The 20613-nt window shown below is 48.1% G+C and overlaps 1 protein-coding gene across 3 annotated transcripts in view; it reads right to left on the reverse strand.

Moving 5' to 3' along the window:
- Positions 1-211: 211 nt before the first annotated feature.
- LOC119461863 (germinal-center associated nuclear protein) overlaps positions 212-20613 on the reverse strand; it is a 340872-nt gene continuing 320470 nt past the window's right edge. For 2 of the 3 annotated variants that reach the window (XM_049672737.1, XM_037723233.2), the window contains 3 exons: positions 9321-9383; positions 891-1070; positions 212-367 (listed from right to left, as the gene is read on the reverse strand). In XM_049672737.1, the coding sequence (XP_049528694.1) occupies positions 216-367; positions 891-1070; positions 9321-9383 (395 nt within the window). In that variant the 3' untranslated portion in view covers positions 212-215. The remainder of the gene's footprint in view (positions 368-890; positions 1071-9320; positions 9384-20613) is intronic. The other variant, XM_049672736.1, reaches the window with a different exon arrangement.

The raw sequence follows: 20613 nt of genomic DNA on the forward strand, positions 1-20613 counted from the left end.
AAAACCGAAAACTTCAGTTTTCTAATCTGATGTAAGAATTCTATGCCATTCTGCCACATTCTTCAATTTCCCAGCATGACAGACCCCTTGATTAGCCAAGCACGTCTTCCATCATATCAAGAGCGAACGTGTTGCAGTGGCTGAAGTAGAGAAGAAAGCCACTGAAAGCAAGGACCAGAGATTTTAGTATTATAGTTTTGCTTCTGTGATGGTTTTTATGATTTCAGTACAGTCGTTGCAAAGGTGTGGAACATGGCTGACGACTTGCGGCTTTCCTGAACTCTTGCCTCCAGCACAGCAAGCATATCCTCAACATTCTGTTTGCAAGTAGACCCAAAGCATGGCACATCATTTTCTTTGTTGTCCTCTGAAATAAAATGGATTCAATGCATCAGCAAAACAACACTGTGACAACAAATGTGGTGCCTTCAAAGATGGCCACCAGCTCTGTGAATTGAAAGTGTCAGCTTGCTGAACACATGCCTTTTCTCCCATAGTGTAACAAACTTTTCTTCTCTCACTCGGTGAAGAGCACTGCAGTACTGCAAAAGCCCCTGATTCTGAGAACATTTAGCCTATGTGTGATAAGACTGGCATCTTAAGGAAGCTATGCCAAATCACTTTTTTAAAATGGAGACACTTGAAGATGCAGACACTGCTTGCATGACAAATTGTAGTGTGATGATTAACCTCTCAATAAGTGTTTAGAGCATATGTTTCAATCACAGAAATCCTGCACTTAGCACTAATTTCAGAAAGAGGGGCTCAAATGTCCTCCAGTTATCAGCACTGTAGAAGAATGCAGTTCCAACAGCCCCCACTTATTTCTACGCCACGGAACCCTCATGTCTTTGCCGAATGCGTAGCAGCAGTGCTTGGCGACAACTAACCCTGGTCAAGTGTGGAGACAGTGCTGGGAGTTGTCAGCATGGTTTCCAGCTGGGAAGAAAATGAGGTCGACAGGTTCTTATGGCGTGCCAGCAACAGCTCGAACTGATGCAGCTGCTGCGAGTCTGATGTCCCCACCACTTGATCGGTTCCACCAACAGGTTGCAGCGCTTCTTTCTCCCCTGTAAAATGTGAGCACACAACATCAGCTTCCCTAATCTTTTGCTTAGCAAACAACGGCACTGTGCTCAGCCCCATAGCGATGGCGAAATGGTAGAACATCCGCCTCGTATGTGGGAAGTATGGTGTTGTGAATTTTGCCTACTACAGTGCTTTGACGCACAACCTTGTATCTCACCAGGCAACGACATCGTCGGGGATGGCGTAGTTGCTGTACGACGATGGCAGTTGAGAGTTGGGTGACGCTCCAGTGTACGCACTCCAGTACGTCAAATAAAACCAGTTAGCTAGCGCTACTGGGTGATTCCACGAGAGATCGAACATGCATGTCCATTTAATTTTGTCTGTTTTTTATGTTATGTACAAATATTCAAACTGCGTGGTACCTCAAATTTTATTCCCAAAATGCATTCCCAGCATGGCAAAAAAATAAAAATATTTGAAGGTGGCGCCGCGGGCATCCCGCTACTGCTTACTGCAATATTTTCCAATTTCCCGTTCAAATTCAGTGCAAACTAAAGAAGTTGTGTCAAAAACCTTTTCTGCTTGTTTTGATATACTTAAATGTAAATGATTCCCATGCATCTTTTATGCTGTCTAGAAAAAAAAAATATTTGAATAAAAATTCCAAGCCCAACCCAAATGAATGTTTTGTCACTTTGATGCACCTTTGTGCGTTTTCTATTTCACACAAACTTGAAAAGAGTATCAAAAATAGAAAGTTGCCTTTGCAACATTCTGAATAGTAGGCAAAAGATTACGTTCCTACAAAAAATATAAGATAAGAAAAAAATGGTTAAATATTTTTCTACTTGAAATTGATGCACCATCAGGCTGAAGGCAAATGCTGAACCCTTTGCTCTCCAAGCTGCATCCCGCTGTATGACGCAGTTGGACTGAAGAAGCTGGAGAGTCAGGAAGAAATAGCAAAAGTCTTGACTACTATAGGCACGCGCCTATAGTAGTCGTACCAAAGAAATGTGTCAGGCTTTGTGTGGACTACGCATGTTAAACAAAAGCATGCTAAGGAAGCATCACCCAATTCCTAGTGTGGAACACGCATTGGAACTCCTCGGAGGGGCTAAATATTTCTCCAATCTTGACACATACTCTGAATTCTACCAAATCAAAAAAGGACCCAAAGTCATCCGAATGGACAACCTCCGTCCTTCTTTTTGGGAGATATAGGTTTAACAGGATGCCCCTTGGAATCACATCCACTCCAGATGTGCTAGTGTGGGGAGAGTTCAAGAGGTCCCATGGCAAATGCCTTGCCTTAGTCCTTGAATGGTTACTTAAAGCAGGTATGTCACTGAACAAAGACAAGTGCTCATTCTATCAAAACAGCGCGAGCGTCCTCGGTCACACCGTTGATCAGAATGACGTGTGACCCCCGACGTGACAGAACTGAAGCGCTTCCTTGGGATGCCCTCAGTTTATCTCTCAGTTTATCCCAAACTTCTGCGATACTGCACACCTCCTGACAGAACTCTTGCGGAAGTCTAACAATTTTGTTTGTTGGCATGCTGCTCAGGAGCAGGCTTAGCTCCTGATCTCCTCAGCCCCGTGATCTCACGTATGTCTCGTTTACAAGAGATTACATTAGCCTCTCTCTACAATCAAAGGCACCATCTTCTCGTCTTGTCAGACACCTCAAGCTACAATCTGGGTGTAGTCCTGTTCCAAGAAGACTCCCACGGCAATTGGCGACCTGTGGCATATGCTTCAAAAAAAGCTTACTGAAGCCGAAGCTGGCTACTCTCAAATCGAGAAAGAAGCTCTCGGAATAACCTGGGCATGTGAGAAATTTAGGGACTACCTCTTCGGGCTTCATTTCAAGACAGAAATTGATCACGAGCCTCTTGTGCCAATCACACTGGAGGATGCGTGCGACATCACTGCCGCTGGGTTCTTCGCATCACCACCATATGGCGCTCGCCTCCGTGCATCTGCGGCGGCAGCCTTGCCGGGGAAAGAAAAACAAAAAAAGAACCCAAAAGACGCCAGGACGCCCCGTGATCTCACGTGTGTTTCATTTACAAGACATTACATTAGCCTCTCTACAATGCCTGAATAAAGCCTTTGTGGGGACATTCAATAAACACAAACTTGTGTTTCGACTCTATGTACTCACACAAAGCTTTGCTGTATGTAAATGCCAACGCTTTGGATCTGCTGCATTTTTTGATAAAGAATGCTTCCAATGCAAACCGCGACATGCAACTTTGCTGCAGCCTAGGATCTTTGTCTCCTTAAGTTGTGGTTTACAGCCACATGCAGAAACGTGCGCGACCAAATGTGCGTGCTTATCGTCTTTCTGTTTTATTTTTTAAACATGCTTCCTAAAAGGGTCATTAACACACCTTTCCGTCTGGCCGATGTAGATTTTCCCACATAGCATTGGGAGCATTTTGTTCCAGTGAAGCATTTAACAAAAGGAAACTCATGCCTTGTTTGGCAACAGTGTTTACCTTGGGTGCAGATCCAACTGACAGAGTTCTTTTTCAGCTTATTAGGGGCTGAGAAAACCAGAGGGACGACATCATGTCCGCCTGCAACCTTCTTGAGGTTGTGCGAAATCTTGTGTGTATATATGGTATGACTTTTCGCCTCCCCTCAATCGCTGGGGCTGTGCCCTATCCCTTTTATAGCTTTTGTCCCTACCCGTGTTCTCTGGTGGAGGCCGGTCCGAGTAAGCCCCCGTCAGGGACATCCAAAACTGTCACAGACTGGGACCTCTTCCAGGACGCATACTCTTGCCACTGCGACATCGAACCACTTCTTTCCCTATCTACCTGGACAGCTACCCTCCTTGACGACCCATCTCGTTGCACGAAGACAGTCTCAGAGGAGATGCCTGCATTGGGTGCCGACTCCAGGCTACTTCACTTATCTGAAGCCTTGCACAAACTTCAAGAGAGATATGCTCGGAACAAGCTTAACCGAAGCTTGCAGAAACGGATCGCGCAACTGCACAGCACCATCCAGAATCATGCGACCTACATCACACAACAAAACTGGCATGCAATCTGCAACCGCATGGAACGTTTACCCAACATTCCAAGAACCTGGAATATTCTACGCAGCCTGCTAGCCCGCAAACTAGCAATACAGCCCAACCACAGGACTCGGCATGGCTCCTGCACACATACACAGGCACCGATCACAAACTACTAGAGGAGCTCCAAACACACTATCTCGGCCTGCAACATTAGAGCTAGCACCCCCCCCACCACGGTAGGCCAAATGAGACCTTGAACGCCCCATCCAACAGGATGAGATCAAAACGGCCCTCCTCTCTCTTCACATTCAAGACACGTTACAGCAAGCCATCAATACGGCAATGACCTACGTCGAGGCCCGAGGACTCGCCTGCTCCCCTACTAAATCGAAACTCCTCCTCTACCGGTCCACAGGCAGGGGCAATCACGTGCCATCCCTGACATACAAATATTTGCCCGGTGCCACCGCATCCCCGAAGTAGACAGCCTCCGTATCCTCGGGTTATGCCTGCAAAAAAATGGGTGTAACACTGAACAGCTACAACAGCTTGCCCAACAAACAGCCCGTCTGATTGCACGCATCGCCAGCAAGGATCGGGCTAGTGCAGGTCTTCACCATCAGCTGCATTGCCTACATTGCACCCTATCTCCACCATGTAACCAAATGTAACAGACAAGCACAAACTCAACACAATAATCAAGAGAGCGTACAAGACAGCTCTCCACCTCCCCGTTTCCACGGCCAACGTCCACCTAACAGCTCTCGGCCTGAATAACTCTGGCGACGAAATCATAGAACTCAACGAACGTTTTGCGCAGTCGCCTTCGGGTCGCTCTGTCCTCGGTAACCTGGGGATTCCCTACGTTACCCAGTTCGGGCCGGTATGAAGTTCTTCTTCAGCGCGCTATGAGTCTTATCTAAATACACAGGCTCCGGGATCACCTCAAACGAGCCCTCCTTATTGGACTCTAGAAGGCACAAGTTGGAAGACGTTAAATGTTCAACATGAGGCTTCAGGTCTCTAGAGTTCCGTGGCGTACCTGGAGCATAATTGAGGACTTGGAAAAATTCCTGCGTACATCACAGGCAAACGTCCTCTGGTACTTGGCAGGAGATGTTCCTCGCTTGGGCGAGCTTCTCGGCAGGGGAGAGCACCGGTTCCTGGCAAAACTTCCGGCCTAGTTGCAATATCCTATTCACATGCTGCAGTAGTTCGGCACTAGTGATAGATACAACCTTTTGGGGCTGCGCAAAAGTTCTTTTTTTCTTTTTACTGGGTAAGAGAGGAAAAGTATATGCCCACAAATATTCTGTAGCTTTTGCCGCTCTCCAGTCTCTGAAGTCTCTTTGCTGTGGCCAAGGGTCGACCTTATTCTAGCCACAAGAAGGCAGTCTTGAAAGTATCGCGCCTGCCTCCACCATTCAGGGCGTATGATGCGGTGCACTCTCCGGGCATGCCCTACCGATGGCTGCACAAAACATGTTGCATATCCGTGGCGACGGTTCCTTGCTTGACATGCCAGGCTGCCACCCTGGCCTTGAAGACGCATAGTGCCACAAAGGACGCGAGACGAGCAGGATCCGAGAAGAAACCCGGTGGAACTTTTTTTCTCAGTTAAAACACATAAACCTGGCCTGCCTTTTCGCTCAATTGTGTCGGAAAGGGGAACATGGCAATATGTAGTTGCTGGGTTCCTTCCGGAACACCTCTCGAAGCTCTAGCTTGATGATCCATTCCTGGTGCCCAATTCCGCGGCAATTGTGCAATTCTTGCAGTATAGCAACCCAAGAGGATGCAAGGCATTCAGCGTTATGTCGAAGATTTGTTTTATGCTATTCCCCAACCACAATTAATGGTTGCTGTAAAAGAGTGTATTACAGACAATAACGACAAGCAGAAGTTTATTTTGCAATGTGGTATTTCTGTGGAATCCCTTTTAGAAGTTTTATCTATGTATTTGTCGTCCACTTACGTATCATGGCGGGGGCAGCGATATATTCAAAGGTCGGGAGTCTGTTTTGGCTCTAGGCATGCACCTGTGCTTAGCGACATCTTCTTGTCAAAAGTGAATCGGGCCGTACATGACGACCTTGGAAGGATTGCTGTTCGAGCCTTTCGTTATGTGGACGATTACCTGGTTTTTGTCAATGTTGTCCTGGAGGACCGCGTCCTTAAGGCTCAAGAAGCATTTACTAAATTGGGGCTGGGCCTCAATTTCACTGTTAAACTACCCCATGAAAATGAACTCCAGTTAACTACAGTTTTTAGAAATCCGCTTGCATTTCAATGTGTCCCATACATGCTGGTTTTTTCGACCTCGGTCTTTAAAAATGCCCCTAAGCTTTTCTTGGGCACACTCCAAAACTGTAAAGAATGGCACTGTTCTGTCCAGCATTAGTTCTGCTCTACGAAAGTCTTGCGCCCACGTGGTAACAGATAACGTTGAACACCAAGTAACAAGATTAACTACTGCAGGGTATCCGAGCTATATAATAGCAGCAGTCTGTGAAAAATTAGTGAAGAAGATTAAGTGTGGCGTTACTGCTTCACCTCAAGATAACGACCAGGAGCGTAGACGTTATGCTGTGATCCCTTACCAGCATAAGGTGTCACACAATCTCAAGAACGTTGCGCTACGTTACGGTGTGAACATTGTGTTCTCTGCCCCTCGGAAAATGGCACGTCTGTGTGCACGTGTAATGAATAAAATTGACAGGTCACCAAGCAATAGCCCTTTTGTTTGCCATATTGGCCACAAAAAAAGCCAGAGTTCGTCCCCTGCGTTTGCGCTGTAGTATATGAATTCTCTTTCACTTGTGGGCGTGTGTGTTGTGGACAAACGAGTCGCTGCATTAATATTCGTTTAAAGGTGCATTCCACAAACAGCTTGTCTGATGGCTATTCTCACGTGGCGAAACACTGCAGGGACTGTGAAAAGGAGACAAACAAGGCGTGCCTATCGCTACTGAAAAAAACAAAGATTTTATATTGCCATAAGGACAGCATCACACGAGAGATCTTCGAGGTTTATGCAATTAAGAAAACACGTGGATGCATCAGTGATCCGTCGGTGGCGCTTGCAGATTGTGAAGTGCAATATCTGGGCGCGAGATTGCGATTGAAGTGTACATGTGACGATGTTGTTTTGTTATCCTCAGTGTATATATGTCATCTTTCACCCATTAAAGGTTAGTTGTGAGCCTGTCCTCCTTTGTCCCCGTTTCTAGCGCAGTTAAAATCTTTCCAATATCGCAAGGCACACGTGAAATCCCCTCAACGCTCACTCAACAAATAACAGTCTACCACATGGCGCTTACTTGATACAAACACCTTCCCTAAGCTCTACCATCGGATGTACCCGAAATTTACTTCTAGCTCTGCACGCTCTGTAACCATTCTGTCGACCTACAACTGGGCCTGCCCACAGGTCACGCGCACTCACATACGTGGCAGCCACTCTACACTCACAATTACCGCTGCTAACCAGTGGGAGGCTATGCTGCTCAGCAGTAGCGACCCAGAGCTTTGGGTCATCCGGATGGCCGCCAGACTAAGGGAGGGGGCGAGAGAGGCTGCCTCCCACCCCTCTGGCCGCCTTCAATAAAAGTTGTTTCTCTCTCTCTACCCCGTTATCAATTTGTGCTAATCTACCATAATTATAATGCAAGATGACTATAATTTTATAGTTGTGCTCATTAAGGTTTGACCAAACTAACTTTTCCCACAACAGTGTGGGATCCCATCCTGTTTGCATTGGACATGTTTATTATGTTCTGTAGCACATCCTGACGGCTTCTGTTTTGAGGGATCTGTCATTTTTTTGCACAGGCGTGATAGCTTCATGGGCGCCGAAAACAGCACTTCTACTCCTGCTTGTTGCCCGACCCTCTTCGTGTCGGCCGATAAATAAGGGGCAAAACAACCAGCTTCTGCCTTTCTCCCTTAAACGGTTGTATATCATTTGGGATACCAGCACGGCTGTTCCCAATTTGCTTCAGCATCCCTTTGGCTACAGACACTTCTGGTAAACCTGCTTGCTTGAGACCGCTTCAAAAAGAAAACACCAAGCAATGGCGACTCATTCAGAGCGTTTGTATAGCACAGATTTGCAATGCTGCGCTTCACCAATTTTGAATGTGCTGTGCTGTTTAGAAGCGGTTTATCAGCTCTTTGCCCATAACTGCAGCATACGTGGTCACTAAAAAGATAAAGCTTATGATCTAAAAAACTTGATCGAGTCATTTACAGGTGGTTAAAACATTAGTTCTAGGTGCGCCAGAACCTGCTTAAAAACCGGTAAGGTGTTAGCTACTTCATGCTCAAGAGGGAAAGAAGTACTGTGTAAAATAACAAAAACATTGTCGACAAATCTAAGAAGCTATGAAACATTGAAAGCCTCTAGTTTGCGTAAAAGAAGCCTAAAAGGAGCAAGCTGCGCCTCGAATGCTTCAACGAACCTCTCCCCAACTGAGGGAACAAGTCTCAGCGCCAGGCTTCTCGGATGCCACTAGATGGTTTGTCCAGCGTTTGCATGCACCCTAGGCCAGGTGTCGCGGCAGGCTTTGCTGCGGCACTAGATGGCACCGAGAGTTCATACATAACTCGTTTCGACGATGGGCTGCTATAGTGATTAAATGCTAATAATGCATTACCGTCGAAAATCACTGTGAGATGGCTTCTACCAAAATTGCTTCTCTAATGGGCAGAGACGTACCACGACCTGGCGCGCGGTTGTTCTCATTTTGAAAGGGGGGGGCCTCGCAAAGGTCTCTGGGCGTCCCACCGCAGCTTTGGTGAAGTAGTCGAGCATGTGCCTCTGCTGTGGGAGGCAGACGAGTGCTGTCACCGGTTACCCACCCGTAAAATAGGTACAAGCGTGCTCCCGATCAGGTGCTCGGCAACTAAGGGAGTTCCAGACATTTGGAAGAAAACCCAGCTATTGGGAAGTTGCCGGCATGGGACCGCCAGACTCCTTTGACTGTGCCAACTCACAACTGTCATTTCCGGGGCGACATGTTTTATTGTGACCTTGCAACTGGCCCTGTACTGTAGCTGTAATGATGTGGTCACAGCAAACGGGCTGCCCTGCTGTCACTTATAAAGCAATGCTGAATAACCAACAACACCATTTCTACAAGGGCTGCTTCCCAGACAAACGCTGCCTTGTCCTTTAAACTCTTGTGAATGCAAGATATGAGGGCCTGTGCACACTTAACCATAAAAAAAATGAGTTTGGCTAGCAACCCACCAGCAGAGGGTACGTGAGCAGGCATCACTGGCAGCAGGCTGCTGGTTTCAGGCGTTGAGGGCACTGCACAATAAAAGAGCGTATCTTTAAGCCTAGGTGAGTTTAGTACGAGTAGAGAGACGATGGCAGCGTGAACCAAATAATAGCTTTGATCAACGTCAACTTGAGGTTGAATTGCTTTCCAACTTTTTGTCATCACCATTTACACCATAGTCATCATCAGCGTGGCTCGCAAAATAAATTATATGGTTCATAATTATCAGCAGCACCATTTTCAGTCATCGTCATCAGTTTTGTCTCATCTTTAGACTGCACTAGTTCGGGATCAACCCACAAGAGAGGCTAGAAACAGACATACGGTGCCCGATACAGAAAAAGATACTCACCAAGGAAAACATTGTCTTTAAAGAGTGCACACAGCTAATAAGTCTTAAGGGAACAGCAAAACAATGCTTGTGACTGGCTATCTTGCAGCACATTAGGTTTACCATGACTGTAAGCCCTTCATAGCCAGCCAGCACAAAAGGATGCACAAGGACTAAATGGACACAGGTGAGGCACGTGTTTCTTAGCATTGGCAAAGAATACTGAGCAGTGAAACATAACAGCAGTCATAGTCCGCCGTATCATTCTAAAAATTCCTGCTGGACATGAGTGGTAAATAAATAAATAGTGCTTCTAGTCAGTAAGTCAATAGGCCGAGTAACCACCAGCTTGAGGCATCAGCACACATACGCGTTACCGTTTTAAGCAAACACCTTTTAGAAGGTCACTAACAACGAAATCTCACAGCTGTCCTTAACAGTAAAGCAGCAACACTTGTTGGTTTTTGGCCATTCTTACTTGACATACTTTCCAGGGCTGTCTGTCTGTTCTAATGCCCACCTGGGCCACTGGGCTGATGTGCCGAGGTAACAGTGTTTGAAACCAACTTGGGGCAATGTGTACATAAGTGCTGCTCTTGAACGTTTCACTGTAGATTGGGTAGGTACTACTGTTCAAAAACACTCCGATGCCGAGCACTGGGTTTATGTCACTTGGACTGTAATGAACGTCTGTGACACCAACCCGAGTATATGCCGCTGGGAATTACCTGCTTTACAATGACAATGCCCTAAATTTCTCCGATGCCGAATAGACTCGAACCCACGTCCCAAGGGTTTCTCGAGGACAGCAACTTGACGAATTAGCAAGCTGCTCCGCAAATGCACTGCGTATGCACCACCCTTGACGCCAATGCTTTAGCGAGCTGCGCCACGAATGCACTGTGTGCTCCACTTCAACGAGGGTCACTCGAGTACGGCATGCCACACTGCTCGTCTCGGAGGCCACTAGATGGCGCGGCGTGTCCAGAAAGAAGCGAGAGAGAGGGTGACGCCCAGGCTTCGTGGCAGCCACCAAATTTGTTATACAGCTCTCTGGCATACTTGACTGTTTTGCTGCAACAAATTTTGTTAGGACTAGCATCATTTTTTTTTATTTAAATGCACTCACTATTTTCTACTGGGACAAAACTCCTGGCAGGGGTTGTACAAGGAATGAATGAGTGAAAATCTCAGCAACGTTTGCGTGTATGCATTGAATACAGTGAAACTGTGGAAAGAAAAGGCTAAGCTATCTACCACTCCTGTAAATGTTACAGAGAAACGAAAGGCTACCTCAATGCACATCCTGCAACAAATTTAGTAAAAGAAAAGCAGTTGAGAAAGCATGGAAAGTAATTGCATTCTCGCGTTACATTCAATATTTCTGACAAATTTTTTGCAGACATTCTGGTGCATTGTTATTCGCTGCGTATCATTTTTCTGGACGGTGCTGGTTAGCGATTTTTCCAAGTGTTCTCGCGAAGGCATCGAGTGCAACAATGATTAGACGTGAAACACAGTGTTGCGACAACAGAGCAAAAATAAACTCGACAATCTTGGTGTACATATGTCTACCTGTTCTTCACACGTACAATAACAGAGTCGCTGCACAGTATGGGCATTCTATATTGTGGGCATTTCTTAGTGACTTCTTCGTTGGCTGCACATGTTCATAATCTCATCAGCTTCGTCATCTTCATCGCTTGGGGGACTCGTCTTGAGACTGATCTGTGCCTCGAGTGTGATCGGTCCGCTGCGTCTTCGGGGCATATTAAAGGTCGTGTTAACGCTGCGTCACAATATAATTAAAGGTGCATCTCAGTAAAATTTGCATTATTGTGGTGTGGTCTAGCTTAGTGCAAGCAAGGCACATATTTAGCGTACTTTTAACTAGCGATGTGCATCTACACTGTTCCTCCTCTATCACACACAATACTTCGAGCAAAATTTAAAAAAATAATTATATTTTATTCAAATCATTCTAGGCGGGCTGTAACATTAACACAAAAGCCTTTTAAAAGCTTTGGTGGGATTACATTGTTTTGCGTCCATTAGTAAAACAAACAAACTAAAATTTCATGTGTTAAGCAGTTACAATGAAAGGCTGATTCATTTACAGAAGATGGACGAAGGGGTGATCACACAGCCAGAGCTCCTCGTTCTCCTACACTTCTAGTATGTCCGTTACATTCTTCCGGTAGCAGACAAAGCCCATTGGCGAGTCAGGATGGATTGGAAGAGTAGAAACGTTTCAGGCAAGCAACGCAATTCATCTGAGTTATGCTGAATCGCCGACCACTGCACAGGAGGCGAGCTATAATCACGTGAGTGCACTTAAATGGTCAAGACCGACAAATAGGCCTGCATAATAAGACAGATACCATAAAGCACGCTTGCGTTGTGGTGTCCACAAAAGCACCAAGTCGCCTTTGGCGAACAACTGTTCATGACTGTTGTCGCATTGCTCTTTCAAACAATTGCGAGGCAACGAGTACGAAGATACGAAGGGCTTCTTCAGTGAGACATGTCATCTTCGATACAGAATCGTCGTAGCCATACAGCATCGCCAGAGCTCCACTTCCTCAATCCACTTCTACGTCCATTACGATATACTAAAACATTGCAGAACTCAAGATTACCACACTTCTTGCAATAATGGAAGAGTCAATGTACAATATATACTGGGTGCTTTAATTTAACATAATTTTCAAAAATTACTACTGGAATTTAGCACAAATCTGCTTATATGTCCTAAAGCTACAGAGCAAGCCGCAATGCAGTAAATGCGGTAATTTCTTCTAAATATGGTCACAACGGAGACACACTTCGCAAAAACCATGCATCTCATGCTTTTTCTTGAACATTTATTTCTAAATCACATTAATCAATTTCTTAATATTATCTATAGTTAGAATATACAAGAATTAAGCTTTTTTATGGTATATACCACAACTTTATATCCTAAGTAGAAGAGTCACCGCGGTTGCTCCAAAGGTACTCAAAACGGGGGGCTGGTGCTGCCTGCCTGACCGCCACCTTAAACGTTATCGCTCGGCGCAGGAAGCGCCTGCATGTATCGGAATTTTCTCGAACGTTATCGATGCATCTATCCGTTGTCAATTGTCACCGACGCTTATGTAATCTGATTGTATGAGCGACGCCAATTGTCTAGTACCTTCTGGAAGACACGCGGGTACCAGAGATTACTCTGGAACCTTCGATGACTCATGTATAAAAGCCGACGCGCTTCGCCGCTGATCAGATTTCGACGATCGCCGATTGTGTTCGCCGCTATCGTTGTGCTTCGAGTGAAACTTGTTTTGTGGGCACAGGCTCGCCCAATAAAAAGTTCGTTTCGTCATTCACAGTTTTGCGACTGTTTTTTTCATCGTAACTACTACGTGACAACTACTACGGAATTTTAAAAAATCGCCTGTGGCAGGTAGCATAATTCTTATCGTTGAGCGGTGGACATTAGTAGCACGAGCAATCGAAAGACATATTCAACCAATTCACAAAAATTGACTAATGAACTTCTTTGTTAATTACTTTATGACACTTATCGCAATTTACGAATTGTGGCCGGTGAGTTTGCAAGACGCATCTACTTGAAATTAATTTCCCAGATGACACCAGTTTCGAGATACTATTTCTCAAAGTGTGGGACGAAATACATGGACGTTACAGTTACTTTTGTGCTTCAATGCATTTTGGTAAAAAATTAAGTGGAACAACAGTGCATCTTTACGGCGAGTATGATGGCGCATATCTCCAAACTGGTGGCATTCTGGAAATTCATTGCAAGTGGGTATACGCCTGACAAGATCACCGGCTACAATTCGTAAATTGTTATTTGTATCGTAAAGTAATTAACTAAGAAGTTAATCAGTGATTTTTTGTTAATTAGTTGAATATGTGCTTCGATTTCTCGTGCGAATTTGCGCCTCATCGAATAACCCAGCTCAATGATAAAATTATGCTACCTGCCACAGGCGATTTCTAAAAATTCCGTAAAACTTAAAAATGAACACCCTGTATGTTAAAAATGACGCTTACTGAGGAGGGTGGGCATGGAGGAAGAAATAATTAGAAGAGAACATCGCAGCACAACTGACATCAAGAAGTAATGGCGCAACACGTGATCGCCACATCAGAGCGCGCGGTAGGTTTAATGCTGCCGGGTGCAGGGCAGCAGCGCAGCTGAACGGGTGCGCACTGATTTGAAACTGCTGCGAACCAAACATTATTGGCCAATACGTTGTCACTCAGGGTCACGTGTTGACCCTACTGCGAAGTAAAAAGCGAAGGAAATCGCTTGACGGTGAGTTCGCTTGCCAAGACTAGCTGCCTCACGTAATGCTTTCGCCTAGTTTATTTCTTCCTCCACGGGGGCGGCCTCTCTCCGGGCCCCAGGCAGCCTGTGTGACGTGCGCGTAAAGCGGGGAAGCGCTTGGCCCGCTCGACATGACTCGGGAAAACAGTCGACAGTCGCTCTCGGTCTTCGCAGCCGCGCGGTCGTTGCTCGTACTCCGCATTCTACAGTACGATTTCAAACTTTTCACGCCACTTTAGTCACTGTCTGGAAAACGATTAATCGAACTGCTTTAATCGATTAAACCGATTAAATTAAAGGTACACATCGATGACGATTAATCATATTGCGGCGTACTTTTAGTCGATTAATCGATTAATCGTTCATCGATATTACCATCCCTACGATGAGCGATGTGCCGACGTGCGAAATGCCTAGCCGCGGGCTTGAGGAGGCGACGCTCGATTAGCTTAGTCGCGCCTTCCGAGGTGCCGACGCACGAAATGCCTAGCCGCGGGTCCGAGGAGTCGAGACTCGTTGAGCGATGTGCCGACGCGCGAAATGCGTAGCCGTGGGCTCGAGGAGTCGACGCTCGAGGTGCTTAGTCACGCAGTCGGAGGCGCCGATGCACGAAATGCTTAGGCAAGGATCGGAGAAGCCCGCGCGCGATGTGCTTGATCGGCGAGTCGGAGACGCCTACGCGCAAAGGCTTAGCCGCGTGACCGAGGATTCCGTGCCCGAAGCGAGGTCGCGAATCCGCGTCATCGATGCTCCGAATGCTTAGCCGCGGGTCTGAGACGTCTACAAAAAGCGGGATCGGCCACGCTACTGCGATGTCCACGTAACGCCCGCTCTAATACTAGTCGAGATTACGGAAACCGCCCAGAGCTCGCGAAGAGACCGCAACAAGCGGTGCAGACGACGCCATCGCGAAGCGAGCACCGGACCAATGGCGAACCGCGCTGGAGTCACGTGGCGGGCGCGGGCAATCGGTGGCTCCGGCACGACCTTCAATCATTTGCTTTTTGTGTGCTTGTTTCTGTATGGAGGAGATAGCTGAAGCGCCAAATTTGAAGACGGAGAAATGTGCTTTCCAACGAGTCCAAGATGGCGGCGCTCGGCTGCGCCCTTCCGGTGATATCGTGGCTTGAAAAACGCCGTTTTTTCGCGATTTCCGCGAAATTTTTCGGCACCTTGGCTGATACAACAATTTTTTAGAGCACTTCTACTTGGTTTTCAGCGATGATATTTCGGAATCAGATAAATTAAGAGTTACAGAAATTGAAATTGTGATTTTCAAAAAAATCGATTTTTTAGCCATTTTTCGCGATGCGAAAGCCGCGTCCCCCCTTAATCGGGACGCCCGGGCTAGTGCTGTTTAGTCTCCTGTTCGCAACTAAGGCTAGCCCTATCATCGAGTTGCACGTTTTAATTCCCCGTTGGTGCAATTGTCGGCGATCGACGCCGCCAAATCCGAGACTGTTTGGCGCAGTTAGGCGCAATTTTCGTCTCTTGTATCAGGATGGCGCAGTAAATCCCATTTGGCGCACTTTGGTGCAGGAGTGGAATCACTGGTTTAGGGTAATGCCTTTCGGCTTGTGCAATGCCCCGACGACCTTTGAACATATGATGGACATGCTCTTGCAAGGATTGAAATGGTCAATCTGCTTGTGCTACTTGGATGACGTCATCGTATTCTCTCCAACTTTTGCGGCCCATCTTGAATGACTTTCACCTGTGCTTTCTGTTTTTCGCGCTGCTGGCCTGTAGCTCAACCCGTCCAAGTGTCACTTCGGTCACTGCCAAATGCTCGGACATCTCGTCGATTCATCAGGCATGCGCCCCGACCCCGTTAAAGTTCGTGCAGTGCAGTATTTCCCTGTACCAACCTCTGCCAAAGATGTTCACAGCTTTATCGGTCTTCGCTCTTATTTCCGCCGGTTTGTGAAAAATTTGGCGCAAGTTGCTCGTCCCGACTGACCTTCTCAAAAAAGACATTCCCTTCTGCTGGGGCTCTGAACAAGCGACTTCTTTCTTGCGCCTCATCACGCTACTCACAACACCTCCTGTTCTTGCCCATTTTAAAGCCTCTGCTCCGACAGAAATTCATCATGATGCTAGTGGATATGGCATCGGCGCGCGCAATTTTAGCCCAACGCCAATGTGGGCACAACCGCGTTATCGCCTACGCCAACCGCCTCCTCTCCCCATCCGAGTGCTATTATTCAGGCAAGTTCCGACCCTACATATATGGTCGACCATTTACGGTTACAAGTTTACAACCGATCACCACAATCTTTGTTGGCTTTCTTCCCTCAAGGATCCCACCGGACGCCTCGGTCGCTGGGCCCTACGCCTTCAGGAATACACATACACTGTGTTCGGGTCGTTTACATCAGGACGCCATCAGGACATCAGGATGCCATCAGGCACCGCAACCACTGCGACACGTCATAGTGGTTGCAGCGCGTTGCGAGAGATGCCTGTCTTGTCACCCCGTCAATGCACCGAACGATTTACTGGATGGCACACCAATCTGCGTTCTCTCGCTTTCCGCTTTGAGAGACATCGGGGCTGAACAACGACGCGATGAATCCTTACGGCAGCTTATCGAACGCCTGCTCTCTGACCCGTCTGACCCATCCCCTTCACATGTTCGTACTACAAAATGACACCCTGTATCGCCACAACATGCACCCAGATGGGCCCGAGCTGCTAATCGTCATTCCGTCTCATCTTCAGCAGACTGTACTCCAGCAACTGCACGACGTTCCCACTGCTGGACACCTTGGCGTCTCTCGAACCCATGACCGAACTCGACGACGATTTTTCTGGCCCCATCTCAACTGCTCCGTCTGTCGCTATGTCGCTGCGTGTGAGTCGTGTCAACGCCGAAAACGACCAGCTGTACATCCTGCTGGTCCGCTGCAGCTTCTGGATATACCGACCGACCCTTTTTTTCGAGTTGGCGTTGATGTTCTCGGACCATTCCCTATATCAAACGACGGAAAGAAGTGGATTGCCATCGCTACGGACTATACCACCCACTATGCCATTACAAGAGCCCTTCCCACCAGTTGCACTACAGACATCGCTGACTTCTTGCTTCACGATGTTATCTTACACCACGGCGCACCTCGTCAACTTCTCACCGATCACGGATGATACTTTCTTGCCAAAGTCATTGATGACTTACTTTGATCCTGTGCTATGTGGGGAGGCGCGACTCTCGCACGTCCCCTGATGTTGTTTTCTCCGCATAGCTTGCGTCTCCTGTAGTCCGGCTTCTCCGCGTGGCTAAGCGGCGGAGGCGGTCGTAGTGGTTGCGGCACGTTGCGAGAGATGGCGCGAGTGTCGCGATGCTAACGCCACCAAACGGCGGGGTAACTTGGTAGAAAAAGGTCGAAAGCACTTCCACTTTGGGTTGGGATTGGTGAGCGACGCGGACGTCCTGTGTGTGCGCAGATCCACGCTTCGCGAGACGTCTCGCGTGGTTCGGAGCGGGGCACCGGTATGGACGAACACAGATCGTTCGAAGGCGCCACCGTTCGCGTGACTGTACAAGTGAACGACTAGGCGATGGTGTCATAGCATGGGGTGAACGTATTCGCTCGCTATCGGGCCGCGGTGAGTCGGACTTCCTTGATTTGTCCGACTTCCTTGAGTCGGACTTCCTGGCTAGCGTGCATTAGTGTATGAAAGGTGCTATAAATGCCCTGTTGATTGTTTGCACTACTGTGTTGTCGTTCCTTTGTCCCAAGAGCATGTGTGACCCCACATCTGACGCCCAACGTGGGGCTCTTGGGGCATCGGACGATAATTTTAAGTATTGCTCGGTTCGAGACAACCTTTGTTGCAACCGAAGCGTAGTCCTAGCGTGGATTTTGTTCGCTAGTGTCGGCAGCGTGCTTTCTTGAGCGAGGCGACGGCTGCTGTAGCGTGTTTGAACATTTCAACATGCTAAGCCTTTCCGCGACTGTTGTTGAAGTACTGTACACTCGTCGGTACGAGAGCCACGTGGGCTGCATCCTGGGAGAGCGAGGCCTAGCGCCCGCAGAGCATTGGCAAGCCTGAAGTGAGTGAGTACGGAAGCCTCGTGGGTGGTCCAAATTTCTTATGTAAATAGCTTCTTCTATCTTTTGACTTCGGAAGTCGCGGCTCAGGGAGCCGGGTGGCCGCGGGCCACGGGTGCCGCTACGGGCTGACTGGTATTGCAGCCTGGCACCGGGCGCTCCGACACCGTCTGGGACAGTGGGCGCCGTCAACTCGGATGCTGTGTGCACCGAGCGGGGTAGGACCACCTCACAGAGCTAACGTCTCTTCGCGGCTGCCTGTTGTGCCCATTTTGGGTGTTTTTTTTTTTGATGCCGGTTGTTAGGGTAGCCACGCATTAGGCCTAAGGCTTTACGAAGTCGCCAGTCGCAAGTGGAGGGACACAACCTGGTGGACCGTGGTGTTGAGGTGTCGCACTTTGCTTCCCTCATTTTAGTTAACCTCGCACGAATTGAAATTACTCGTTCGACTCAAGAAAGTAAGCTTTGTTCATGTGAACTTAGCATCTGAAATGCCGCCCGACATTTTGCTAGCTGAATTGAACATCGTACCACGTATGCCGAATTCCTCTCCCTTGCACTACTTTAGTATTTGGCGAGTGCGTTGAGTGTACGCAACGTGAGCGGAGTCACCCCTGGTTTGCTGTCACCTGCACATCGTCAGTGCTGCTGCCTCGGACTACAATCGAGCTACCCCAGGCGATGGACATGCCACAGGCCAGTTCGGCGCAGCGATTTCGGCGGCCGCCTGTGTTCGGCTCGCAACCCTCGGCGGCTGGGAAAAGAGCCGGCATGCACCAACGGCTACAGCAGCTCTCGCCGGCAGGGCGCGTTGGCGCGGGCGACGCTTGCTCGTGCCGACTTCTGCGTCGCCGTTTCCGGAGTCCTGGGCTGGAGTCGTGCCATCAAATCTGCAGAGGTGGTGCTGTGACCAATGGACGCCAGCGGTGAACCCCAGAGCCAATGTCGGCTCGCATGTTGTGGATAACGTGTGGACATTTCCTCGGCGGTGCCACTGTTGCATGTACTAACTCTTGTTCGCAACTCGCGCGTTGATAGACCTTATGACATGTTTCGCCGGAGTATGTGTAGTGATTTAAGGTTGGGGGGATGTGGGGATGCGCGACTCTGGCGCGTCCCCTGATGTTGTTTTCTCTGCATAGCTCGCGTCTCCTGTAGTCTGGCTTCTCGAAGAGGGCATGGTTGGTGCCCTGGGAGACGACAAAAAAGATTATGGTTTTCGAGTAAAACCCATCTGTAAATACTAGTACACTTCTTCCTTCCCGTAACAATATAATGGGCGATTTTGAAAAATTGTTAATGATAAAACACCCCATATTCCGCAGTATGTGTTGCCGTTTTCATACTGCACAATTTCAGACCATAATACGTATGGCCACTTAGTGCAACCTGGAAATAAATAGGGGAGGGGACAAGGTGAGCACTAACATTTCTACTTACAATCACAGCCATTATATAAAAGACAAACTGTTTTAAAACAACAATCCGCTGACTTGTATCAGCCCATTGTTAGCAATGCTTTAGTGCCCTTTTGCTTCCACGGCAAAGGATAGGTTTTTGTGCATGAGCAGCTGTTGCGTTTTTAGACGTCAGCATAACCTTGCAGGTGGGTCATGCCTGCTGGCAACGAAGAAATTGCCGCCATTCAATTGGGCGCATTTCAAGACTGTCAAGAGGTCAATCACTGTCTACTCTTGTAAAGTGTTGCAAACGGAAGTTGTGCAGGCAAGCTTGTCTTACGGCCGTCTCTTCACTAGAGCTGCAAACCAAGGCTAAGAGCAGAGCTAGCGCAGAGAGAATGGTGAGGCCTGAAGTTGTGGGGAGCACACGCTGCCACCTTCTCCCGTGGGCGCTTGCCCGTCGCTTGCGCACGGAGCGCACGCGGCGGTAGCCGGGCGGACACGGGAGAAATGCACTTTGCCCTCTCCCAGTTCTCGCTCGCCTCTCGCGACGCGCGTGCGCGCGCGGGAAGAGGGAAAGTATCCGGCGGGCAAGGAGGACACTCCCCTCGCGGAAAGGTAAAAAGGTATAAAAGAGCGCGACCGAGAGACCCCCGGGCCTCTCTAGCCTCGCTTGACCTACCTACCCATACGGATTTACCCGCTGAAACCCGTGAGGGACCTCGTTTGCGTGACTACCACACGCGACGAGGCAAGCCTATTTTATTACTTATTATACAGAACGGACTTCCCTCTGCAAGTGTGTTTTATTGCCCACAGCAATAAACGTTGTTGAGTTGACTCGCTTGTTGCCTTATTCGCCCGAACCCTACGTAGCTGCGATTACACGCGCTACAGGTTGGGGAAGACCCCCACAAAGTTCTGCCTTTGGCAAACAGCCATCTGCGCCATGCACACTCGTCCAGCAGTGCCCATCTGATAGTAGCTGCACTAAGCCAGGTCGTATGTACAATGTGCCACTATAGTCGTCTACGAGATTCTGTGTGGGCCAGACCGGGCGCTGCGTAATGAATATGTGCGGGAACATGAACTGCCTTCAAAAAGTAAAGGCCTTTGCACTGCAATGCACATCAGTGTGAGCTA

This window comes from Dermacentor silvarum, chromosome 8, assembly GCF_013339745.2.
Source record: "Dermacentor silvarum isolate Dsil-2018 chromosome 8, BIME_Dsil_1.4, whole genome shotgun sequence".
Classification (NCBI taxonomy): domain Eukaryota; kingdom Metazoa; phylum Arthropoda; class Arachnida; order Ixodida; family Ixodidae; genus Dermacentor; species Dermacentor silvarum.